The sequence below is a fragment of the Myxocyprinus asiaticus genome, chromosome 49 (assembly GCF_019703515.2).
Source record: "Myxocyprinus asiaticus isolate MX2 ecotype Aquarium Trade chromosome 49, UBuf_Myxa_2, whole genome shotgun sequence".
NCBI classification, from domain to species: domain Eukaryota; kingdom Metazoa; phylum Chordata; class Actinopteri; order Cypriniformes; family Catostomidae; genus Myxocyprinus; species Myxocyprinus asiaticus.
The window spans coordinates 11,015,216-11,040,469 of record NC_059392.1 but is presented as its reverse complement, the minus strand read 5'-3'; the positions used below and the strand labels follow the sequence as shown (position 1 = coordinate 11,040,469).

General features: G+C 38.0%; 1 protein-coding gene across 1 annotated transcript in view; it reads right to left on the bottom strand.

Moving 5' to 3' along the window:
- Positions 1-7,021: 7,021 nt before the first annotated feature.
- The window catches only part of LOC127437977 (fibroblast growth factor 22-like), a 28,852-nt gene continuing 10,619 nt past the window's right edge, over positions 7,022-25,254 (bottom strand). Inside the window, exons 2-3 of the mRNA XM_051693169.1 lie at positions 10,799-10,902; positions 7,022-7,418 (exon numbers count right to left, since the gene is read on the bottom strand). Of these exons, the coding sequence (XP_051549129.1) occupies positions 7,224-7,418; positions 10,799-10,902 (299 nt within the window). The 3' untranslated portion in view covers positions 7,022-7,223. The remainder of the gene's footprint in view (positions 7,419-10,798; positions 10,903-25,254) is intronic.

Below are 25,254 nucleotides of genomic sequence, written 5' to 3'. Positions count from 1 at the left end.
TAATGTCAGATGTCAATGATTTCAAATTTCATAATATATGAAAGTTGTCATTTTAATTTTATTTTAGTAAGGTTTGGAGTCATAAAAATTTATTTTAGTCTAGTTTCAGCTATTACAATTTTATATTAGTTTTTATTTCAGTTATTAAAAATGATTTAGTTTTCATTAACAATAATAACACTGCCTCATATTAAGTAGATGGTGCAGATGATGACCAAAATTAAATGGCAAATTTGAGCAAGAGATGTTGAGAGTAACATTTTATTTTTTTGGATTACTTACACAAACTGGATCAATCTCAAAACAACCTTGAAATGTGCCCCAAAAAATTTAGAAAAATGTAGTTTCTGTTCATTCTTGTTTCTAAATCAGTGAGCTCTTCATGAGACAAACTTGATTAATAGTGAAAAAACAGAACAGGTTCACTGGTTATTAGTTGCAAATGTTAATCTAGCAAATATATAGTGTTTTTGGCCTTAAGGGATAGATAAAAAATGCTTTTGAGTGAAAGCAGTAGAGAAAGAGAGTAAGGCTGTAAATGGCTAAATGGTGTGATTTGAAGAAATTAGTGGATGTCGGAGCGAATTGATGGCTTGGTAGTGATCTTCAGTGGTCCTTGTCCCTACAGACTACAAAGCCTCTCTGAAGAACTTCCTTTGTGGGCTAAACTAAAAAAAAAGGGAAAGCATCTCTAATGAAAATAGTAAACCAGTACACTTAAATTCAAATTAATACATTTATATTTATTAATATAATAATAATCAGTCATCAAAAAGTGCTATGATCACATTGCTATAAAATGTTCAGATGGATTCAGACTTCTAACAGATGGTTTTTACTGCTTGCTCAATTAACTTATTTCAAATGAGCTAATGCAACACAATTCTTTAGCATTTGGTAGTATCAACTCAATTTTATTGTGTACAAACCATCTATGTTCACTTAATCCACTTGTGTTGGGACTATGTGTATAATATTTGTTGCATCAATGTGTTGCTGAAGCCAGGAAGGGAATTTCCGGATTTTGCATAGGAATGGAATTCAGTGTTATTTTAATGCATTTCGATGCAAATTGAAAGAAGTAGGAGACTTGTTAGTGTTTAATGTTCTGTTATATCAGTATTTAGAGTTTTTGTCATGTTTAATTTTTTTTTGGAGGTTACCATTGTGGAGAAGAGTGGAGCTAAGGTTAAGTCCGAGGTTGTATACTTTACTACTGAAAGTGCGAATTATGGCATGAAGCAAATACTGAGTGTTCATCAGTAAGACTGATTGGGTCTCTTTAAACTCTCAATAGCACCAAACTTGCCATACAGTACAAAAAGATACATATATAATATGCTAATATGAATGTGTTTGATGCTAGCTAGCAACAAGCTGCAAGATACAACAGAGTTATTTGAACAGAAAAAATTTAAGTGAGGTTTCATTTCATTCAGGTTTTCGCTACACAAAGTATTTGAGTAGAGCTTGCATTTTAATTTTATATCGAAGAAACTCATTGTCATTGTGTGGAGCCAATGTCCACAATTTAATTAAGTTAAACCAACAACTTTTTTTCAGTGCACATAAAGATCTTTCTGCATCAATTTTAGAAAACCCTTTGGCATTATGTTCTCTGGTTCTTTGAGTGGTGTTGTTGGCCACACATATTTTACCTACAATGTAGAGGTAAAATCTATTTTAAGACTGAATGCCTCATACCAAAAATAGTGCATCGATCTATTAGGCCTATATCAAGACATTATCCTTCACTGTTCCTTCAACATCTAAATTAAAGACACAAAACCTGAGCAATCAAGCTGCCATGCTATTTAAAAATGGAAGATGACAGAAGATGTCTTCTCCAAGCTTTCCAGAGTCCTGTCCTCTATTTTCTCAGGCATTCCATCCACAGAGATTTTCCACAGAGACGTTTGCGGGCTGTTTTACCATTGATCAAAGGTCCACAGCTTTGATCTTTCGTCCTAGTGCTGCCAAAAGTTCACTCCGGTCTCACTGGCGAGCGAACTGACAGGACAGTAGACCAACAATGATAATTACAGGCTCCTCTTTATGTTTCTTTCTGTCTTTCAAGAAGAAAACTGGCATAAACAGACACCCTGTACTACGGCCTGAATTCCTGAGCTGTAGTGCAGGTAAAGGCTGATAGCTAAAGTGCTTTTACTCTTAGTTGCTGAAAATAGTAGATGTTTCTGTATGACAGAAGGTTGGTGTTTTTCTGCTTTGCTGTAATGTGCTAACATGATCACACAGGAAATCTGTGTGTTAGTTCTTAATGTAAAGTTGGTCCCAATGTACCGAATTCTGGACAAGCGCAACCATGCAGTGAATGTTCATGCCTCGAAAAACGCCTGCAGTGTACCTTACTTACATATTTACTTACTTAACCTTAATTGTATAGTATCATAAAGCAGTCGTAGTGCGCTAACTTTGAACACATCTGTATGGTCTATGGTCAAAAAACTATACTTTTACATAACTTTTATAACAGTAGTGTACCCTTGCCTTTATGGTTTAGGGGTTGGGATAGGGTTACAAGTATATCATTAGTGTAATTACTACTCAAACTTTTCCAAAAATTGGACATGCTGTTCCTTTATATACTGCTGTTTAGTCTCAGTACTGTTATGGTTAGGGTTACAACACTATTAATGTAATTATTACTCAAATGTTTCTGAAAATTGGACATGCTGTGCCTTTCACATCACATTCATTCAAGAAGCGCTTGCGTACAGGCGACAAGCATCAAGCGATTTTAGCACACAAAACATTCAACCTTCTGTCGCTGATTTTCCTGTAAGATCAGTCTGAATGTGTAGTAATATTTAAAGGAATCCAAAAGAGAATCCTCTTTTTAGTGCTTTAACATTTGTCTTAACATTTTGGGCTCTATTTTCGAAAAGCGCGCAAAGCAGAGCGCTACGCGCTAAGACCATGCGCAACATCTTATTCAATTTTCGTGAGAGCGGTAATTCTAAGCACTATTTTTTTGTGCCAACGCAAGTGGCCGTGGGTGGAAGTGTTTTCTATTCTTCTAATTAATTGCATACAGTTAATTTACACTATGAACTTATAAATGTGCAGTATTTGTTTATATCGCTGGTGCTTGACAGGGAATCAACTATATAATAGGATGCAGATGCTGGAATAACCAGAGAACAACCTAAGAATTGCGCTTGACCCAGCCTATTAGCGCTTTGCACACATAATTTCACCAAAACATCATCGCCATGCCCACTGACTTTGCACTTACAATGTAAAGCATAGTGCTGCATTTAGCATTAGGGCTCTTAAAATTGGGCCCATAGTGTCTTAACACTTATCAAGTTACTTACCTTCATCCATACGGCTTAAAATGTTATGCTCTAATGCATCTAATTTATTCTTCATTGCTTATTTTACAATGCAGACGTAGCATAAAACCAAATAAAACCATGTAATATTACAGCACACAGAACAGATTTTCACTTATATTCCTAATGCAGTCTTTATAGTTTGCTCTGTTTATTCAGTTTAAGGTAAAGATCCTTTGGCCTTCTACGTTGTGGGACTTTCCTTCTGAATAGACCTTTTCTCATGTCTTCCAAACTTTGCAGCACAAGTGGGACCAAATAATACCATTTTGTTAATAAGACTGTTGAATCATTATGTCAGTAGCAATAATATTAGGGATTTTTGTCATCATTAAGCATGCAAATACAGTAAGATGAAAATCAATGAGCCTAATAAACCACCAAAATATACCACAAGACTCTTGTAATGTAATATACGCACATACCTTAACATACCCCATTAGTTTCATCACCTTGCTCAAACACAAATAGCTATATAAAAATGTCAACCAATATTTCACACAGTGAATAAAATCCTGTGTTCGTTTTACTTTTTGACTGACAGTTGATATGGGTTAAAAACTCTCCATAGCTTTTTACAGACTGCCAGATCTCCAGTTTTGACTCAAACAAATGAAGCTCCCATAAACGTGGCTAGAATTCCGCCTTTTTGGACAACATCTTGGGATTTTCTGCCACTGCTAACCACTCGACAGGTGATGCTCATCATTAGTAGGTAGAACATGCAGTTGTGGTTGCTGGCACATGGAGGGAGCCAGATTTGGACGGGACTGCGGTTTCGAAGGATAAAAACAATAACACCACAGCTGAACAGAACAGGTCAAAAGATTGAAATATATTAAATGTTCTATTTTGCGACAAGTTGTGAAAAAAGATATGTTAATGTGACATAGTAAGAACATACAGTATGGGTATAAAAACACATTTTCAGAGAGTTACAGGAAGTTTGTTATGCTAAAAGGAAATCTGAGGAATGAATCCATTTGCATGTCATAGATTCTGGATGCTGAATGTGACTTCGTCTAATGGATTGTCCATCTTCGGTGGGGACTCGTGTAACCATATCAGTGTTTGTTCCTCATTAATGATGACCCTTGTTGCATGCTAACAGGGTGGAATCAGCGATATCTGAGTGAAGTTCCATTGTTGGATCATTTCTGGAGACTGGTAGCTTCTAAGTCCATAGACTATTATTGTAAAAATTAAAAGATATAAGCACCATTTGGAGTTTATTAGATCACTTGTGGATCCCTGTGGAGAACATCTAGGCACTCAAATATCCTATTGTGAACTAACAGAACTTCAATATATAGTTGAAGTGCCTCAAATCCTTTCAGTTATAATGACGTTCAGTGTTTGCCACATGATTTTGTGAGACTGTGGTGGGTGGACCTCGGACCCTCTAGGGTGGTGCGGGGGCATGCTCCTCCATAATAAAATGTTGTACATTTTAAAGTTAAATGTTTCAATCTGGTGCACTTTGAGAGCAAAATTAAAAGGCTAGATCTATGAAGAACTTTGTGCTCTTGTAAACAATTTTGTGTTCTAGTAGTAATTTAATCATAAACACATATATAGATATGAATTATGATGATTACCAGATTTCCAGAGCCGCTGGTAATAACATTAATGTTAGATAATTAGCTAACGTTAGCTAGCTAGACATAACGTCTCATCCGTTATACATAATTTTCACGACAAGCAGCCGAATATGTCAGTCGACATAAGCAAGGAGACTGACAGCTAACATCTTTAGCTAATGTTAACGTTACCTAATTTAGCCAACGTTAGATTAACGTTATTATCAATGATAACTTCTGCAGTAACGTTATCTGTTTGCTGTCGTACACTGATAATGATAAAATTGTGTTTGGACTAGTGGATAACTGCAGTGGATACTGTAAAATTAGTTAACGTTACTTACCTCAAACGATGTTGTGTCCTCAAAATGCCTTGGTGTCTCGGATGCAGCCAAGTGGTTCCAGTGCGTGTGTGTGTGTGTGAGCATGCGTGCATACAGCCGGGGGTGGGTGATGGTTGATGTGAAAATTAACTGAAGCTTCTGACCCATATCTGCTTGATTTTATACATTGTACTTCATTTTACAATTGTACTAAGATGATTGCATGAATAAGTAGGTGTACAGGTGCTCCTAATAAAGTGCTCAGTGAGTGTATGAGTTCCATTTTTTAAGTTTCTCAGAAAACTGCCATTTTTGAAAGGGTGACTAAAGGTTCTCCAAAGGTTTCCACCAGTGTGTCAATCAAATGGTATATCTTAACATTGTCTTTTTATTTTAACATACACTATATTGCCAAAAGTATTCGCTCATCTGCCTTTAGACGCATATGAACTTAAGTGACATCCCATTCTTAATCCATATGGTTTAATATGACGTCGGCCCACCCTTTGCAGCTATAACAGCTTCAACTCTTCTGGGAAGGCTTTCCACAAGGTTTAGGAGTGTGTTTATGGGAATTTTTGACCATTCTTCCAGAAGTGCATTTGTGAGGTCAGACACTGATGTTGGACGAGAAGGCCTGGCTCGCAGTCTTCGCTCTAATTCATCCCAAAGGTGCTCTATCGGGTTGAGGTCAGGACTCTGTGCAGGCCAGTCAAGTTCTTCCACACCAAACTCGCTCATCCATGTCTTTATGGACCTTGCTTTGTGCACTGGTGCGCAGTCATGTTTGAACAGGAAGGGGCCATCCCCAAACTGTTCCCACAAAGTTGGGAGCATGGAATTGTCCAAAATCTCTTGGTATGCTGAAGCATTCAGAGTTCCTTTCACTGGAACTAAGGGGCCAAGCCCAGCTCCTGAAAAACAACCCCACACCATAATCCCCCTCCACCAAACTTCACAGTTGGCACAATGCAGTCAGACAAGTACCGTTCTCCTGGCAACCGCCAAACCCAGACTCGTCCATCAGATTGCCAGATGGAGAAGCGTGATTCGTCACTCCAGAGAACGCGTCTCCACTGCTCTAGAGTCCAGTGGCGGTGTGCTTTACACCACTGCATCCGACGCTTTGCATTGCACTTGGTGATGTATGGCTTGGATGCAGCTGCTTGGCCATGGAAACCCATTCCATGAAGCTCTCTACGCACTGTTCTTGAGCTAATCTGAAGGTCACATGAACTTTGGAAGTCTGTAGCGATTGACTCTGCAGAAAGTTGGCGACCTCTGCGCACTATGCGCCTCAGCATCCGCTGACCCCGTTCTGTCATTTTAACGTGGCCTACCACTTCGTGGCTGAGTTGCTGTCATTCCCAATCGCTTCCACTTTGTTATAATACCACTGACAGTTGACTGTGGAATATTTAGTAGCGAGGAAATTTCACGACTGGACTTGTTGCACAGGTGGCATCCTATCACAGTACCACGCTGGAATTCACTGAGCTCCTGAAAGCGGCCCATTCGTTCACAAATGTTTGTAGAAGCAGTCTGCATGCCTAGGTGCTTCATTTTATACACCTGTGGCCATTGAAGTGATTGGAACACCTGAATTCAATTATTTGGATGGGTGAGCGAATACTTTTGGCAATATAGTGTATGTTTTACCATTTTAGACAATTTAGAGGTAATGCCCTTAAACTATACACATTGGACAGACAACATAATTGTGCAAAAACCAAATATCAATAATTAAATTTCAACAGTATGTTGGGAGAATTTACATCATTGTGTACCAGAGCTTTTTTTGTTAATATTATTATAAAAAAAAAATAAAAAAAAGTCAAAACAGACAAACCAACACTTAATAACATCAAGTCCCCGTCAAATGCACATAAAAGTAAATATGTGGGGTAGATGGACTTAAATGATGTCCATGATTCTATTAGTCTTCCTCATAAGGAAAAGTCCAGCTATGTGGGGAGCATAGGTAGGAAATGGGTCGATGGGTGCCTCCGTCTAGCTTTGTGGCCTCTACGTGGTTTCCCTCGGCCGTTCAGCGACACAAACATCTGCCTCCCCCTGTGCTTCCAACGGAGGGAGGCATAGGTATTATAGCCGTTTTCCTCAATGCGCTCTTTGAACTTGCAGCTGGTGTTGTATCTGACCTGCAATACATCAAGTGAAGAGTTCAGGTGAGTTCCTACTCAAACTGGGTTGTTGAAACACTATAGAATAGAGTTGCACTGAAATTAGTCTCAGTAACAGACAGCACATCAAAACAGACAGCACATCAATGGACTGTTCAGTGATCTGCCACATACAGACCTTTTTCTGGGTTGATGCCATACTTAATTTTTCGCAACTGAAGACGAGGCTATAAGGGATAAACATTTTTGTAATGTTCTGTCCAACCTGGCCTCATAGAATCATGTTTCTGCTAAAGAGCACACATGAGAGTCTGAAAGCAAGAGTAGACACTTGAGACAAAAGTGTCATAGAAGCACCACAAAATGACATGGTTGCTTAAGCAATTGCTTTTTTAATGTCACATTTGCTTTTTATGACACTATCGGTTATGTTTAGGTTTATGGATTAAGGTAGGTTTTGTTGATTTAAAACTTGAACCTCATCTGTTTGGGAGAACATTTAACTCACTTTTAGCACCATTTAGTGTACATGCCACCTTGGAACTGATGCGAAACATCTAAGGAATCAAGTAATATACTGTCATTTTGCTAGATTTTTGCCACAGTAATTAGATACACATTAAATATGGCGTAGACCCTGATTAAGTTTTGCTCACAAAACTGGAAAGAGCTAGCTAAAATCGTCAATTCCACTCTGATTGGCTGGTTGGTCACTGGACTTTCCAAAGATTGCAATATACTTGACATGAAATCTTTAAAAGACATTCTGGGTTTAGTAGCAAGATATCATTGACCACATCCTTTGCTATCTAATTTTAGATTATCCTGCCAGGAACATCATGTGGAAAAGTGAACTGTGGTTGGTCGCTTTGCATGTCAGTTTGATGGCCACTTCCTGTCAAAGTTGGGTAAAATCCACTGTAAAGTTGACCAGACTTTATGTCAACAGTGAAAAGTGTTGCTACACGAGACTTTTTTTAAACAGATTTTGTGACCATAAACTCTATATAGATTTTTCAATTGCCATTTCTGAAACTACTGTATTACATTTGGTTCCCCCAGTTCTGAATATGTGGTTACAACCTTGGTACTTTCACATGTTTGACATATTGATCCGCACTGTTCTACCAAGCTAACTGAACCATATGGAGAAAAACAGCAAATTAAATGAGAATTGTGTGTCATCTGACATCTACAAATTACCTACACTGGGTCAAACTGTGATAAGTGAGACGTGTTCCAAATGCTCCAGTGCGTATCTATGACACATTCTTATTTATCTTATCCAGTCTGTCATTGTAAACCAACCATCACCCTCTCTTTTGGGCTCAAAAAGCCACCTGACAAAGCCAAAGAGCTTTTGGTACTCTGCTACAGCTGGAGAAATCTTTTAACTTGAAAAGGAGAAAGGGACCCACTTTTCATTAGGTTGCCTTAACTACTATGTACTTAACCATTTGATACAATGTACTTATTATGTACATACATGTTGTTGCATTGTAATTACATTTAAAGTATGTGCATTTAATAACATTTGTAGTTACACTGTTAACTTAACCACTAACCCTAATCCAACCCTTACCCCAAAACCTAACTTAACCCCTAATCCTAACCCTAACCCTACCCTTACTCCTAAACTTACCCGTACCTCAACCTCAGTAGCAGCAAATGTGGGAATTTTGCAGAACAACATGTAGTTATACAGTAAATACATAGTCTTGTGTGTATTTAATGTTAGTACTTAGTAGTTAAGGCCACCTAATATAAAGTGTGACCGGAGAAAGATCATGGTGACAAAACCCCTTAGTCTAATAAAATCACTTTGCAATGAGTGAATGTGATTTAAAATCATTTACATGTGATCTGAAAGTAGGGATGTGAAGATCGGTCCTAAAATACTTATATTTACGATACTGATGTCGTATCAAGAATATTGTAGTTCTCATGGTTGGCAGAAACCATGGTTTTGATACAATTAACCATGATTTTACTATAGTAATATTGTAGTAACCTTGGTTAATTTTTTGGTAACTATGGTTTAACTAAATATCATGGTTAAACTATGGTTAATGTAGTAAAACAATGTTTGATTTACGTAGTAAAAGATAGTAAAACAAAAAACAAGCCTAATATTTTTCTGTTTAGGCTTCTAAATATATAAAAAAAAGACTTGAATTATGACTAAAAAGTATATTTAAAATGACCAATTTTATCCCAAGAAATTGTGAAAATCCATTTAATAGGGGTATCTGTTTTGCTGTCGACGATATTGGACTTGATATTATTGGTACTGGATCAAAAAGAAAATAACTGGTATCGCCCGTCCCTATCTGAAAGGGGATGAGAAGAAGGGTACTTAAGTCTTGAATGATTCCCAAGGTCTGTCATGTTTATTCATGGCATTGGAGGAAAGATATCTGTAGGCCATCTTATCATAGTTGAGAGATTTTTCAGAGAGCAGTTAAAGCATTCAGGCAGCATGCAAAGGGGTGTCTTCATTAAACAAGCCACAATCAACTGTCTGGTGGCACACACTGACTTGTGTTGTGAGCCACCACACATTCTGGATAGTGTAGTGCAGTCCTGTAATACCCTTGTTTGAGTTAATGTAAACCCAGATGCATACTGTAGGTGGCGCCTGATATTTTTGCAGTTTTTTTCACAGGAACTGGTACTATCATGACACTCCAGAAATTCCTAAGGTGTATTTGATTATAAGAATTAGTGTTCTTAACATCTGGTTTGTTATTTTGTAAATTAAAAGGATTTGAATCATTAACCATTAGTTTTTATACATGTATTTGTTTTGGAATTCCACAATTAAAATGTCTTTGATCATGTAAATAGCCTTTCTTAACCTTTGGTTTGCATTTTGTAAATTAAAAGAGCTGGAATAATGACGTTTCCTTTGGAATGTCGCTATCCGATGAAAACACATATGTCCAGTTTTGGCCGTTTTCTTTTACCATAGGCAGAATGCACCGAATGACCTCTTCCTACTGTTTGAATTTTGTGTTGAAATGACCAATGAAAAGATGTTTAATCAGGCTGTCTGTTTAACAAGTATATTGTAAGATATTTATGAGAAAAATAGTTTTTCCATGCTCTTGAAAAATTAGTTTTTTGGAGATGTGTTTTTCATCAGACACCGACGATATGCATTCTAGGTTAAATATTCACTGGATGACCCATTTTCACTTATAAGTTTCTTTGCTACTGCTTCAAATGTCTCTATTCTACTAGTAGTAGAAAAGTAGATTTTTTTTTTCTTTATTTAAAGAAAAGTTGCATAAGTTTATGTTTTATCTTTATGGTTAAAGATGCTCCTTTGACGAAATCAATAACAATTTTCTTTCATCTCAGCTGGCCTTGTAAACACCATTATGAGATGTACCTACCGAACCAAAGAGCGTGCCTTTTTTGGACATAGCTAAGTACAGGCCGGTGCTGACAGATTTGATGGCGACAACTCCCACACTGACAGATCGGATTTCCATCAGACCTGAAAAAGAGGAAAAAAAGGAACAGAAGTCTGGTTTAGAGAGGGGGAGTTTCCCCATAAAAAGCCACATATCATTACTGATTAGAATAGCAGGAATCCATATGCTCCAGGGATGAGGTTTTTTTCCCAGGACAAGAAAAAGCAGGACACACTACAATAGGCCATTTTGAATGATTCTCTTTTTGAAGCTTCCAAGAACAACCTACACTTTGGTTTTCCTTGGAAATCTGGTTACTTAACAATATGGCAGTATGAAGCAATAGTCAAATGTGCTTTTAAAAAGTGTAGGAAATCTAGCCTGTTACATTTCAGATTGATTTGGGTTGAATGTCCATCATAAAGCAATGCTAGGCTCTTTGATCAACCTGTTTTTGCTCAGTATGTCATGACAATAGGGCAAATTGTTTTGGAGATGTCATGAAAATCTCCCAGCCAATCTGTGGATATTTTTGTATTGCTCTCTGTCACAGCATTCCTCTTCATTACATCTCATCAAATGCGTAATGTTTGATGCTATCTGTTGAGATCTTCTATGATTTTGAAAGGCTCATAAAAACCAGCTTAAAGGAAAAAATACTAAATACTAGTAAAAACATTTGGAGTCAGCTGGGTGTCTCTCTATAATACAGAAAAGGGGAAATGGTGCAGACAAATCAGCTGTTGGATTTGGACAAGGTCTGTAAACACAGTAACACACTAAGGTGCTGAATGAGATGTTGACATTACACCAGTTGGGAAAAGAAGGCAGAAAACACAGTACTTTGTTGGTGGATCTGTTGAACACAAGTGTTGCAGGTGGCAGACTGAAGAACCCGTAGTTGGAATTCTGGTTAAAGCGTTTCAGCTGTGACTGAATAAACCCACACAGTCAGGTCTGAGCAGGTGTAGCTATATTTCAAGAGCCATTTCTCCCAGCTTAAACTCCTAGACCAATTATTGACTGCAATATAGTGACACTACCTGGCATGAAGGCACTTGCTGAATTACATGCCTTATTATATGTATTATTAACCACACTGTGGTCTCAAGATTATATTGACATGGAAATTGGAAACAGACCCTTGCACACTGATCTCACTGTGAGTTCGTTCGGCAACAGTAGGTTGAAAGTTCTTCAACTGAAATCGGTCTGTGTTTACCGAAATTCGAACCACCATGTGAACTCCAGTGTGCGGGTGAAATAACCACAGAGTGGCGCCAAAAGCGAGTTGTAAAGTGAGTGTAAATCAAATTTGATCAACCCAACACTCTAACCAAAACCCCAACCCTAAACCTAACTCTATGTGGAGAAAACATTAAATCCAGGGAAAATGCAACCTCCGAATTGCTTTCATTATTGTTTATGGCAACGCAATTTCTTCCTGGTTTCCAAGGCACCGAAACCTGTTACAGAGGTTGCTCACGCAACGCTTAGTCAGTAGCGCCAGGTGGAAAGGTGATCATATTTGAATTGATGTAAAATGCCTGATGGGGGTAGAGTTGCCAACTTTTTGCCATGCGAAGATGGGACGCTTCAGCATTTTCAGCACTTCAGTACAGGACGGGGATCCCTCTCAAGCGTTTCGCCTTTCCAACGAGGGCAAAGCGTCTAGCCCAGCTAAAATGCTGGACAATATTGGAATCATCATTTCAACCAAAATACATTTACATTACATTTGGCAGATCCTTTTATCCAAAGCAACTTACAGTCCACTTATTACAGGGACAATCACCCTGGATTTAAATGCCTTGCTCAAGAACACAATGGTGGTCACTATGCGGATTGAACCGGCAACCTTCCGTTCACCAGTTCTGTGCTTTAGCCCACTACGTCACCACCACTCGGTTTATTTCATGCACAAAATCTTACCTTACTTTAAAAAAAAAGCCCATTCTCTCATTTGGTATAAAGATTAGAGTTACTTTATCTACTACTTTTGTAACACTATTTGAACCAGCCGATCTATCACAGTAGAGAAAATCCAAAGAATATGCAGTGAGGATTTGTCTAGTTTAAATTATTTAAGCTCTTGATGCTTGACAAAACACCAATAAAAGCAGGTTGGACCTTTTATTAATCTTTATACTCTTTGAAAATGTCCTCTATTGTGTTCTAAGCTCATGGTCTCTGGAGTGCTCCATGTTTTAATTTTTTCATGAAAATGTCCAGCCCAACAAGATAAACCACAAGGGCAGGAAGTCCCACAAAATGTTAATATTCACAGATACCATATTGTGAAATTATCCTGAATAATACTTTACATGTAGTGGTAAGTCATTCTACTTTACCCACTTTGGGAGTGTAGAGAGAAAGAAAAGGACAACTTAAGTTGGCGTTTTGTAAGAAATTTGTAATGTTCTGATTAGTTTGTTGGAAATGGTGAATAGCAGCAAGTTTGTTTTCATTTAATCTTTGGCAAATTCTCTTGACCTTTGACATGTTTTGGCCGGAGCTGTCAATAAGCTGCTTGAACTTTTACAAACAAAATTCAAATTTTTTTACAGACTTATTCAAGTGTAGAATGCCCATTCTTTCCATCTCAGATGTAACTTCTAAAAGCTCTTTGCACAGTCTTTTTTTTCTCTTTCAGTTTTGCCCTAATCTTCCACTCTTTACTTTTTTGGAAGTAAGCCCATCTTCAGATCATTCAGCCCTTTTTCGAAGCTGAAAGCAAATAATTTTAAAAAAGCAGGAAGGAGCTCTCAAAGCGATTCCTTTGTCAGAATTATTGTCGGCCAAGAGGAGGAGCAGGAGAGAGCGACATGTAGAAACTCGTAATAAAGAGAGCCAGGGCAGAGGTCAGAAGGTTCCTAAAATTATGTTTCCTTTAACTGGCCCTTTGCTCCCAATAGGCCTTTGTAACCTAACTGAGATTTGGAAGCTGACAAGGTCTCATTAATGACCCGGCTTTTGTCACAGGGAGCAAAGTTCCACCCACATCAATTAAAAGAGAAGGAGGGGGTAGACAGAGTGAAAGATGGAGCTAAGTGTCCCCCCTCCCCCCTTATGTGCTTTTTAAAGAGGGTCTTTAATTTCCCAGGTTGCCCTCTCCAGAAGCCCTCTCTGGCCTGTCGCCCCTTAGAGAGAAAGCCTGGGAATCTCTTGTCTCCAACTTGGTGCTTGTAGTTGATTGACATACCTTTTCAATTTTTTTTTTTTTTTTTCCACAGTTTGCTTTTTCCTTTAAACTTAGAGGGTACTGATGTTTTTTTCTCTCTCTCCTTTTCAGTTCACAACCTTTTCATGCCGAGTCCTTATTGCTGCGCTTAATGGCCGTGACCAGCAAGTTTGATCAGATCAGCTTCCTTCTACTACGTGCTCTTAAGCTGACTGAACTCTAGTCCTATGTGTGTGGTGAGTGTTCAGACAGTAAGCCCACCCCAGTCACCACAACTTTAAACAGCTTGAGTTCAAAGTGTGAGAGAAACTGCTTTGCTCTACTTTAAGACCACTGTTACCATCAAAATCTCTTTTCACTTTAACGCTTGTGCCCTGGGAAAGCATTTATCATCTAATGCTATCGCCTACTGTTCATCAGAGATATAAACTCCCAATTAAAATGTTTTACTAAATAAGCTCCATGCGTTTACATGTGCAGTTATGTGCAGTTTTATTTTTTGCATAGTCATGCTAGAGTCTTCATCCGTCTGTCCAAGTATACATGACAATGCATAATCAAATATTTGAAAAAGGGATGTAAGTTGAGTGTTAAATATACATTGTGCTACAACTCTGTGTTTCGGAGCATGCGCACAATGCTGAGGCCAACTGCGGTCTGATTAACATGTATGCATGTTGGACAAAGTCAAGCTACAATTGCGTTATCTAAGTCTGTTATTGCAACTTTGCACAAAATCGCAATGGTAAGATTTCAGTCAGACTAAAGCGGTTACATGACACTATTTGTTAAAATAAAATGAACTGTTTCAGTCCGACTGAAATCAAACTTTTAAAGTGCATTTAAACACACTAAACAGGTCTTGGTATATGACTAGACAGTTGCTTCAAAATACATCATATCAAGTCTTGTCCAATTATACAGTTGCAATCAAAATTATTCAACCCCCCTTACCAGCAATACATTCTGGTGATGTGAATTAAAACACATCAACCAAAACTTCAGTAAACAGTCAAAGTAAGTTTTTAATACACATTTGAGTGATTTTGAGAACAAAGAGTTCAGTTTACCCAAATTTTAAAATAAAAAATAACTAATTCTCTCCACAAATGACATGTCAAAAATATTCAACCCCCAAAGTCAATCATTTGTAGAGCATCCTTTATCCTTAATAACAGCAAATAAATGTTTCAGGTAAGTGTTCTCAGGCTTCGGACACCTCTCTATTAGAATTTATACACATTTCTCATGAGCAAAAGCTTCCAGCTCATTGACATTCTTTGGTTTCTGTGCTGCCACTGCTTCCTTGAAATCCCAACAAAGTTTTGCAATGGGATTTTAATGATGGACTGAAAGGGCCATTTAAGGATATTCCACGACCTATCCCTGAACCAGATTTTGGACAACGTGGATGTATCCTTGATGTTGTTTTGCTGGAAAGTCCAGTGATCACCGAGCTTCAATTTACACACTGAAGGCATCAAATTTTCCATGCCAAAATGGCCTTATACCTGAAAGAATCCATGGTGTCAGTCACATAGTCAGGATAGCCGTTTCCTGCAGCTGCAAAACACCCCCATAACAGGACTGACCCACCTCCACACTTGACTGTGGTGATGGGGTCGTTCTTGTCATCACCTTGTCATCTTACTCTAGATGTACTGCTGACCCATGGGTCTGAAACTCATTTTCAGTTTAGTGTCATACATCTATTAAACCTTCTTCCAGGACTCCACAGGTCTTTCCAACTTCTTTCCTATTATGTCTTGAATATTCAAGTCAACATTTCCCTTGGTGAAGTTTTGCTTTCTTCCACACCCCAAGAAGGTTGCTGTTGTACCATATTTAAAAAATGTATGAATGGTGCTGCCAACTTTGTCTGTTGGAAATTGAAGTGCCTTGGAAATGTACTTTTAGCCATGACCTTTCTTGTGTAATGAAATAATCTCCTCTATTAGCTTTTGAGACAGCTTTTTTTTAATTGCGTTTTTTGCACAGAAATACATTTTTGCTTACAACGCTAAACTTAAATTTTAAAACTTAAATGAGTGCCATTGCAGATTGATGACTTAATTTTGTTTTAAAACAATTACTTGTGTAGCCTTACATATTTAAGAAACAGCTACATGCAATAGGGGTTGAATAATTATGACATGGCGGTATTTTTAAAAAATCCTGCTATTTACAAATATTAGGTTATATATTCACACACTGACTTTGAATGTGTCACTCAACTGATATAGATGTAAAGTTTAAAAATTCTGGGTCATCAGAAAAGCTTACCTTTGTAAATCCTTACTGTCTTGGGGGGGTTGAATAATTTTGATTGCAACTGTATTAATATCATATTTAAATAAGCGTGCTTAGGCCTATAGTTCCCATAAAATGTATAACTTAGTGGGAAATTCTTTCTTATAATTCAAGACAGAACTATTCACTTTCGAGCCACTGTGTAAAACATAATCCTAGACAAATAAACATTCAATGTTACATAAAAAAAAACAAAAACAAAACGAAATTTAGCCACGTCTGTTCCTGATTTGATTTCATCACATTAACCTGGATTGCCATTAATTTCAGTGCAAAACTACATATTCCGATTGATTTTTTAGTGATTTGTTAAACTTTATTTAATCCCACAAAAAACAAAAAAAAGTATGCTGCTTAAGAAAATGAAGAGCGATCAAAAGAGTATACTTTAATATGAAGAGATAATGTACTTACAGTAATTGTAGTTGGGGTCAGTTCTTTTATCCTTGTAATTGTAATTTCATAATGGTTTTAATCAGGAAATTAATTTCTATGTTTAAATGTTTTAAACTTTCATTTTCCAATTTGAGCTTAATACCATTTTACAACTTGCCTTGGCAAGACTTACAGGCAGCTCCACACTGACCATTTATGTGGTCAAACATCCTCACCCGTATGCAGTAATAGCTTGTTCGGGGTTAAAAAATTTACAAGCTTATTAACAGGCGAATGATCCTGAAAGTATTCCAGAGAGTAGTTACTCAGGGCCAGCTGCCGAGCTCCAGCCTGAGTTTCCGGACATGCATCATAACTACGAAGTCTCTGAAGGTGGAGAGGGTGTATTCATCCAAGCCAACAGGCTATGACACATGCCTCCTCTCCGCACACATACACCACTTCTAAACTGTTCAGTCCATGAAAACTGCACACATACAGAACATATACAGTATGGCTAGATTGTGACCCTGTAACCTCAGTGGTACTGTCCTAGTATACTAATGTCTCTTGTCCAAGTTCCAGCATTTAGTGTAGCTTTCCAGCTTAGCTTCATATACTATTACTCAAATGACGCAAGTCTGCCTAGGCCTATAATTGTACAACCCACTTTGAAAGATTCATATTTAGTCCTCTTGACATCGTACACAGTCATAAAGGTTACTTACGGTTATTTTTTATGAAGCGTTTACTTTAAATGTCGCTATGGCGCCTCTTGTGGCAACATTGAGAATGCAATAAATTTTCATAATGAATGTGTTGTGTTATAGATTGCATTCAGACACATTTCAGAACACAAAGACACGTTAACTCAAGCTTGCTATGATGGAAGCATCTGCGTTCATGTACATTGCACAAAATAAAGTATACTGCATAATACACTATGATCTTTTCAGAAAGAGGACAATGGTTTGTTCGAATGTACTATTTTGCATTTGAGCCTGTCCTTAATGTGAAAATGGTAGAGGGAAGGGGAAGAAAGAAATGGCAAGAATGCAAAGAAAGGATGTGACTCAAGCAATTCTTTGCCTGGCCTAATTTCGGTCTTCGTTCCCACATTCTTGCCATCTCCCAGGGGTGGGGTGGCGTGTTAAACTACGCTGGCTTTGATAACATCAGTCTTTCTCATCCTATTAGTCTGCTATCCATTGCACCAGAGGCCTATGTGTGAGGGAAACATGCTCTTTTTCACAATTAAATTGGTCGTTAAATAGATTTTCCAGCAATAATAGGCCTGAGCAAGATGCCTTGTGGCCTCAGCACAGTAAGTACACAAAAGCAGACAACAGCTGACAACATTTTTCAGGGATTCTTGAATATTAGAAAAAAAAAAATTCCTGTTTAATCATTTGTTGTCTGGGTAACAATGGTGAGTGGATTGTTGGTTGAAAAAACAAAAAACAAAACAATAACAGATCACACGTGAACTTCGTTAGAGGCAGTACAGACCAAGTTCTTGCGCTAAATAGACGCTGCTCGAGATGCGTTTTTAAAATTTTCAAAGAGAGATGCGGCACAAAGATCAAAGACATCTGCCTTGCACAGTCTGCATCTATGCGCATCGTAGCATATAGCATCACAAGCAGTTGTATTGCGCATGCATTGAACAAATCTGTATAGGCTTGTGGTTAAAAGAGTATACTTTAGAAGGCAGAATCGCTTGATCATGCACTTGACGGAATGGCATGTGAAAAAGTATGCCCTAGCCTTTACTTTGCTAATATGGACTATATGGTAATGTTACTATATGATAGACCAACCAGCATCCATGACTGGAACTATTGGTTTTATCATTTCAGGTGTATATCAGGTATATTTTCAAACAAGATGTACAAAAGCAAAGGATAACTTCTGATATAGCTCAGGAGTTTGTAGTTCACATATAAAATGTGATGAAATCTGCACGTTTTAAAAAAAAAAAATATATATATATATATATATATATATATATATATATATATACAGGTGCATCTCAATAAATTAGAATGTCGTGGAAAAGTTCATTTATTTCAGTAATTCAACTCAAATTGTGAAACTCGTGTATTAAATAAATTCAGTGCACACGGACTGAAGTAGTTTAAGTCTTTGGTTCTTTTAATTGTGATGATTTTGGCTCACATTTAACAAAAACCCACCAATTCACTATCTCAAAAAATTAGAATACATCATAAGACCAATAAAAAAACCATTTTTAGTGAATTGTTGGCCTTCTGGAAAGTATGTTCATTTACTGTATATGTACTCAATACTTGGTAGGGGCTCCTTTTGCTTTAATTACTGCCTCAATTCGGCGTGGCATGGAGGTGATCAGTTTGTGGCACTGCTGAGGTGTTATGGAAGCCCAGGTTTCTTTGACTGTGGCCTTCAGCTCATCTGCATTTTTTGGTCTCTTGTTTCTCATTTTCCTCTTGACAATACCCCATAGATTCTCTATGGGGTTCAGGTCTGGTGAGTTTGCTGGCCAGTCAAGCACACCAACACCATGGTCATTTAACCAACTTTTGGTGCTTTTGGCAGTGTGGGCAGGTGCCAAATCCTGCTGGAAAATGAAATCAGCATCTTTAAAAAGCTGGTCAGCAGAAGGAAGCATGAAGTGCTCCAAAATTTCTTGGTAAACGGGTGCAGTGACTTTGGTTTTCAAAAAACACAATGGACCAACACCAGCAGATGACACTGCACCCCAAATCATCACAGACTGTGGAAACTTAACACTGGACTTCAAGCAACTTGGGCTATGAGCTTCTCCACCCTTCCTCCAGACTCTAGGACCTTGGTTTCCAAATGAAATACAAAACTTGCTCTCATCTAAAAAGAGGACTTTGGACCACTGGGCAACAGTCCAGTTCTTCTTCTCCTTAGCCCAGGTAAGACGCCTCTGACGTTGTCTGTGGTTCAGGAGTGGCTTAACAAGAGGAATACAACAACTGTAGCCAAATTCCTTGACACATCTGTGTGTGGTGGCCTTGACCCCAGCCTCAGTCCATTCCTTGTGAAGTTCACCCAAATTCTTGAATCGATTTTGCTTGACAATCCTCATAAGGCTGCGGTTCTCTCGGTTGGTTGTGCATCTTTTTCTTCCACACTTTTTCCTTCCACTCAACTTTCTGTTAACATGCTTGGATACAGCACTCTGTGAACAGCCAGCTTCTTTGGCAATGAATGTTTGTGGCTTACCCTCCTTGTGAAGGGTGTCAATGATTGTCTTCTGGACAACTGTCAGATCAGCAGTCTTCCCCATGATTGTGTAGCCTAGTGAATCAAACTGAGAGACCATTTTGAAGGCTCAGGAAACCTTTGCAGGTGTTTTGAGTTGATTAGCTGATTGGCATGTCACCATATTCTAATTTTTTGAGATAGTGAATTGGTGGGTTTTGTTAAATGTGAGCCAAAATCAACACAATTAAAAGAACCAAAGACTTAAACTACTTCAGTCTGTGTGCATTGAATTTATTTAATACACGAGTTTCACAATTTGAGTTGAATTACTGAAATAAATGAACTTTTCCACGACATTCTAATTTATTGAGATGCACCTGTATATATATATTTCACACACGTTCAAGTTAAAAAAAACTCTGCCAAGCATTTACTGTCCAGTCTCATAAATGTCCATTGGCTATAATGTGAAACGTCTGGTTCAGACTTGGTCTTTCCTTCTCACCATGTGCTTCATAGGGCTCCAGTATAATAAAGGATATGTCATATTCACTCAAGCTGTAGTGAACAACAGAAAAAATAATAATATTCCATTAACCAAAGGGTCATGATTGGAAAACTACATTTACCCATAATACTGAAACTAATTTACGCCTGATATAGAGTACTTTACCCCAGATGCTCCAAACAGAATGCTCAGCCGTGAGGTTGATACATGTGTATAGCTAAGTGGCATCTCAGGCTCATTATTTCTGGTGGGGCACAAACAATCACTAAACCCAACATGTCAGGGGTTCAGTTTACCAATTTTTTTAAACATTAACAGATAATTCCAAATGCTGTCCGTCACATAATTTCTGCTAATTATACTTTTAATATAAGCACAAACATTAAGTTTAGAGTAGAATTCTCAGTTATTTTACTGGAGTAAATGTATAAACTTGTCTTAACTTGTAACTTTAGAGATGTGTGTGCTTCTTATCTGTGACACTTTATGTAGCTCTCAGGCACACCTACAAATTCAGTGAACTTGTGCATATATTATGTTCTTGAACCAATTCAAAAAACTTGTTTTAGCGCAGCGGTTGATTGACAGATAGTTTGACCCTTGAACCCCTTGGTTTTAAGACTTTTAAAACTAGCTAATCAAAAAGGAAAGACTCTCAATCTTTAGCAGTTATTGTGATGCAAACGACTGCATCAACAACACCTCAAAGCAATGTCATACAATTCATTGAAATGATGAGCGGTACGCTTTAACTAATCCAACCAGCAACATATTAGAATAAAATTAGCTTTTAAAACTTACCAATGAAGTTCACTACACAGGTCTGCATTCAAGAGCAGTAATTTACGAGGACCATGTCAGCTTGACATCCATATGATCAAAGCTTTTTATTGACTAGTAGGTAAAGGCGCCCCTCAAGCTAACATTTAACACTTGTTTCACATGCGTATTACATTCTCCAAATCTCAATTGAATAACAATGAGTTTTTTAATAAAAAGTATTAAATGGCTTTAACGCAACAGGACTTAATAATGATAGAATTTCTTAAAAGAATATCTACTGTTCTCTTGTATAATGGACATAAAACAAGTTTACTATGCGGAAAACATATTATTTCCTAAAATAAATGTATGAATATTCCATGCAATTTGCACAATAGCGCCACATCTGGTGGGGCTCAGCCCCACTTGCCCCTAATGTAGAGACGCCACTGGTACACTTGTAAAGGGGAACCAACAGGGTCCAAAATTATCAATCCCCAAATGCCAAATGTGAGTAAAAATTTGATTTGCCGAGAAAATAAAACTCAACAGCTGGCCTTTTTAGATACCGTAACATGTATGGTTTAAGTTAAATGGTAAGAAATTATAATCTGACCCTTGCTGATGTAAACATAATGCTTCAAATGAAATATATGTAAACCATCTACAAAAAAAGAAAAAATAAGTCGTGACTTGCGCGTCTTCTAACAACTTTTACCCCAGTGGAAAATGCACAATCTTTAATTTATCTAGGACGCTTAAAGTTTTTATTTCACCTACAGTAAATGTGATGATGCAAGCTGTATATGGAATATTCCTTGCATCAAGCCACCAAAACAAATGACATCAAAACATGCCACTGTGAACAAGCTTTTCTCATGCATTCATGAATGCAAAATGGACATCAAGATTTTAACAAAAAAATTACTTACATTTGAGGTTGCATCTCAACAAAATGTTTCTCACCAAAACATTGTATGCCTTCAGAATTTTTGGATATGATGCATGAGTTACATGGACTAATTTTATGATACTTTTGGGTCCTTTTTTAAGCTTTAAAGTGGAGCACAATCCATAGCCATTTCAAAGACGGACCGAGATATTCATTAAAACATCCCCTTTTGTGTTCCGCATAAGAAAGAAAGTCATGAGTTTGGAACGACATGTGGATGAGTAAATGATGACAGAACTTCGAAACCTCATTATCACCACAAAAAGATATTTAATGACTTTTTGGTGGCACCAACATTTCGATCTCCAACATAAATGCAATCACACTGGCAAGTGAGGCTGTGTAAATATGAACCACGAGCATCAACGTACTTCTCCTCAGTTTAGAGTCCCATTATCACACTCATTTGCCATGGCTGCACACTTGGGTGATGTTCCCTCTCACACAATTCAGAACTGTTACAGTTTCAGGGGCCTGCCCTTGGCTTCGTTTCACTTTTATGGCTTGCTGAATGCAAGCTCTGGGGATTAGCCAGGTCCTCCAAAGGCCATTAGAGCCAGTGACAGGTATCCCGTTACCCCCCGCACACAGAGAGACAATCCAGGTGAGAGGCACAGAGGCCAGGAAAGAGAGCAGGGGTCAGCCAGGGACAAAGAGAGACTTAGCCAGGGCCTCACTCTCTTTTTGTCTGTTTGTCTGCCTGGTCTACATTAACAGACTGCTCTTTCCGTCATAGATAGGTTCCCCATATCTTGTAGAGGGGTTTCATGTTGGGAAATGTGTGATACAAGGGGATAGATGTGTGACAGAAAGGCTTAAAACATATTGGATCATTAAATTCAAATCTGTCTAGGATAGACAAGCTAAGCAACTTTGTTTCCATTCTGTTATTTGCGTGTGTGGTAGAAATGTATGTTTAAATGCTGCTATCTAGAGTTAAAAATTAGATCTCTCTTTCTACTCTGAGATAAGACTAGTTAGTAGAAGAGAGATTCTCACAAGGCAGAGGAAGTCTTTCATTAGTCAATTACTGTCCGAGATAAAGAAGCCACTTCCAGTGTCAATGAATTCAAGGTCAGAGGCCAAATGACATCATCAACCCCTCAAACAGGATCCCAGAACGATTTAGCCACTGTATGGCTCACAAAGGGTAAAGTGAGACACTTCAACTGAGACAATTTACTTCATTGGCTTATCTAAAATGTCTGCGGAATGTCAGATAAAAGGCCTGGAAACTAAAGCCTAGACACGGAAAGTACAGTTGTGCTCATAAGTTTACACAAATGTTACAGAATTTGTAAGTTTGTCTGTATATGGTGCATAATTTAAGGGCAACCTGGTCTCATAGAATCACGTTATTATACCTAGATATTTGCAAAATGATTTTTGTGTGGCTCGTTGTACATATTGCGGCAGTTTCTTAATAAATAAACACCAGAGGCACTACAACAATGTCTTTTATTCATTTTCACACAAATCACAAGTGAAATGGCAGATTATCAGTTCATAAACTCATGTTTTTTCTTCTCTTTCTTACACAATGCAATCTTTTGATATCAAAACATTTTTACTATAGCGCATGACTTGAAAGGCGATATATTTAAACATTTGCATTACATAACCGACTACAATTACCAGCTTATTCGATTGCAATATAGTTTTGTGGTAACGAAACTTATAGAGCGTTGCACTTGCGATGCAAAGGACCGCGGTACGAGTCAACACCTGAGCTGAAAGTGTCAGAAGCATCACAAAATGAAATGGTTGCTTCAGCAATTGCATTTTTCATTTTATATTTGCTTATCACATTATTGTTTAGATTTAGGTTTAAGGTTTAGGGTAGGGAGGTAGGTTTTGTTGATTTAAAACTCTATAGAGCATTAACTTTAAAAACCTCATCTGTTTGGGAGAATATTTAGCTCGCTTTTAGCACCATATAGTGGACATATCACAATTTCAACTGCTGCGATACCTGTAATGAACCACGAAATGTCAATGTGATTTAATGATGACATAATTCGTAATCACATTAATGAAGAACTATTCCTTGAATAAAGACATAATCTGGTGTGTCTGCTCTTGTGCGGTACTAAAGAACAGAGGTGGCATGGAAAGAAAGCAGAACCCCATTAATGGGCTTTTCTTTAATCAAGGAGAGGGTGTGCAGCAATGCCTTCAAATTACACATCACTTCCTGTGATAGAACGCGGGTAGCCATCAATGGCCTGTACAGATAGCTACACGCAAATTCAAGGGCTATTTAGTGACTCAAGGCTTCTGTTGTTTTCTGCGCCCAGCACTATCAAAAGGCACAGAATTAAGGCTGAGGTCATTGTTGAGAGGCAGTTAATTGCACCAAGTTGCATGAGAGGAGTACAGTTCGCCTGCCAAGATGCAGATGCAGTTGTCCTGACTAGCTTAGGAGAAGAGCATGACCTTTTAGTTTCTACTACCTCATCTTTGTACCACCCATATGAAAATATATGCATTGCTCATTCAAACAAAGCAATGCTTGAATTTATCCAGAACTTATCTTGAGTTTGTAGGGCTTAATACCTGTTGTCAGAAAGAACAACGACAATTACCATAATCTAGAACACATCGATTACATCACCTTCTCTTATTAACAACACCACTTTACCTAAAAATAGTTACAAAGACTATGTTGCAGTGACAACAAAAGAGAAGGTACATGACACAGGGCTGAATGAGCATAGACAAGGAGTTCCACTAGGTCAATCCAAAATGGGATGTTTTCCATGGCTGGAGCTGGCCCTGTGTTTCAAAGCACTGAAATGAGACGAACTGAAAAGGAAGCTGACAGGCGGCACAAAGGGGCTATCAGCTTTTTGTCATATATGTCAAATCACTCAGCTATGAGTGAGGCCTTGACCTTAACACTATTCCCCACAGGGGATTTCTGGCCCTTGTCCACTCAACCTTGGTCAGGAGCATTTCTGATCAGAGCTCACCTGAAAGTCTGCAACTGAAATGAGTAGTAGGGAGTGTCAAGACAACACCTCCCCACATTTCAAATAGGGGTTGCCCCTGATGGCTGGAGACTTAGCATCAGCTGCATGCTAGACTCTGGCGTTGCACTGTTTTACTAGCAAAGATAAATATCTGGTTTG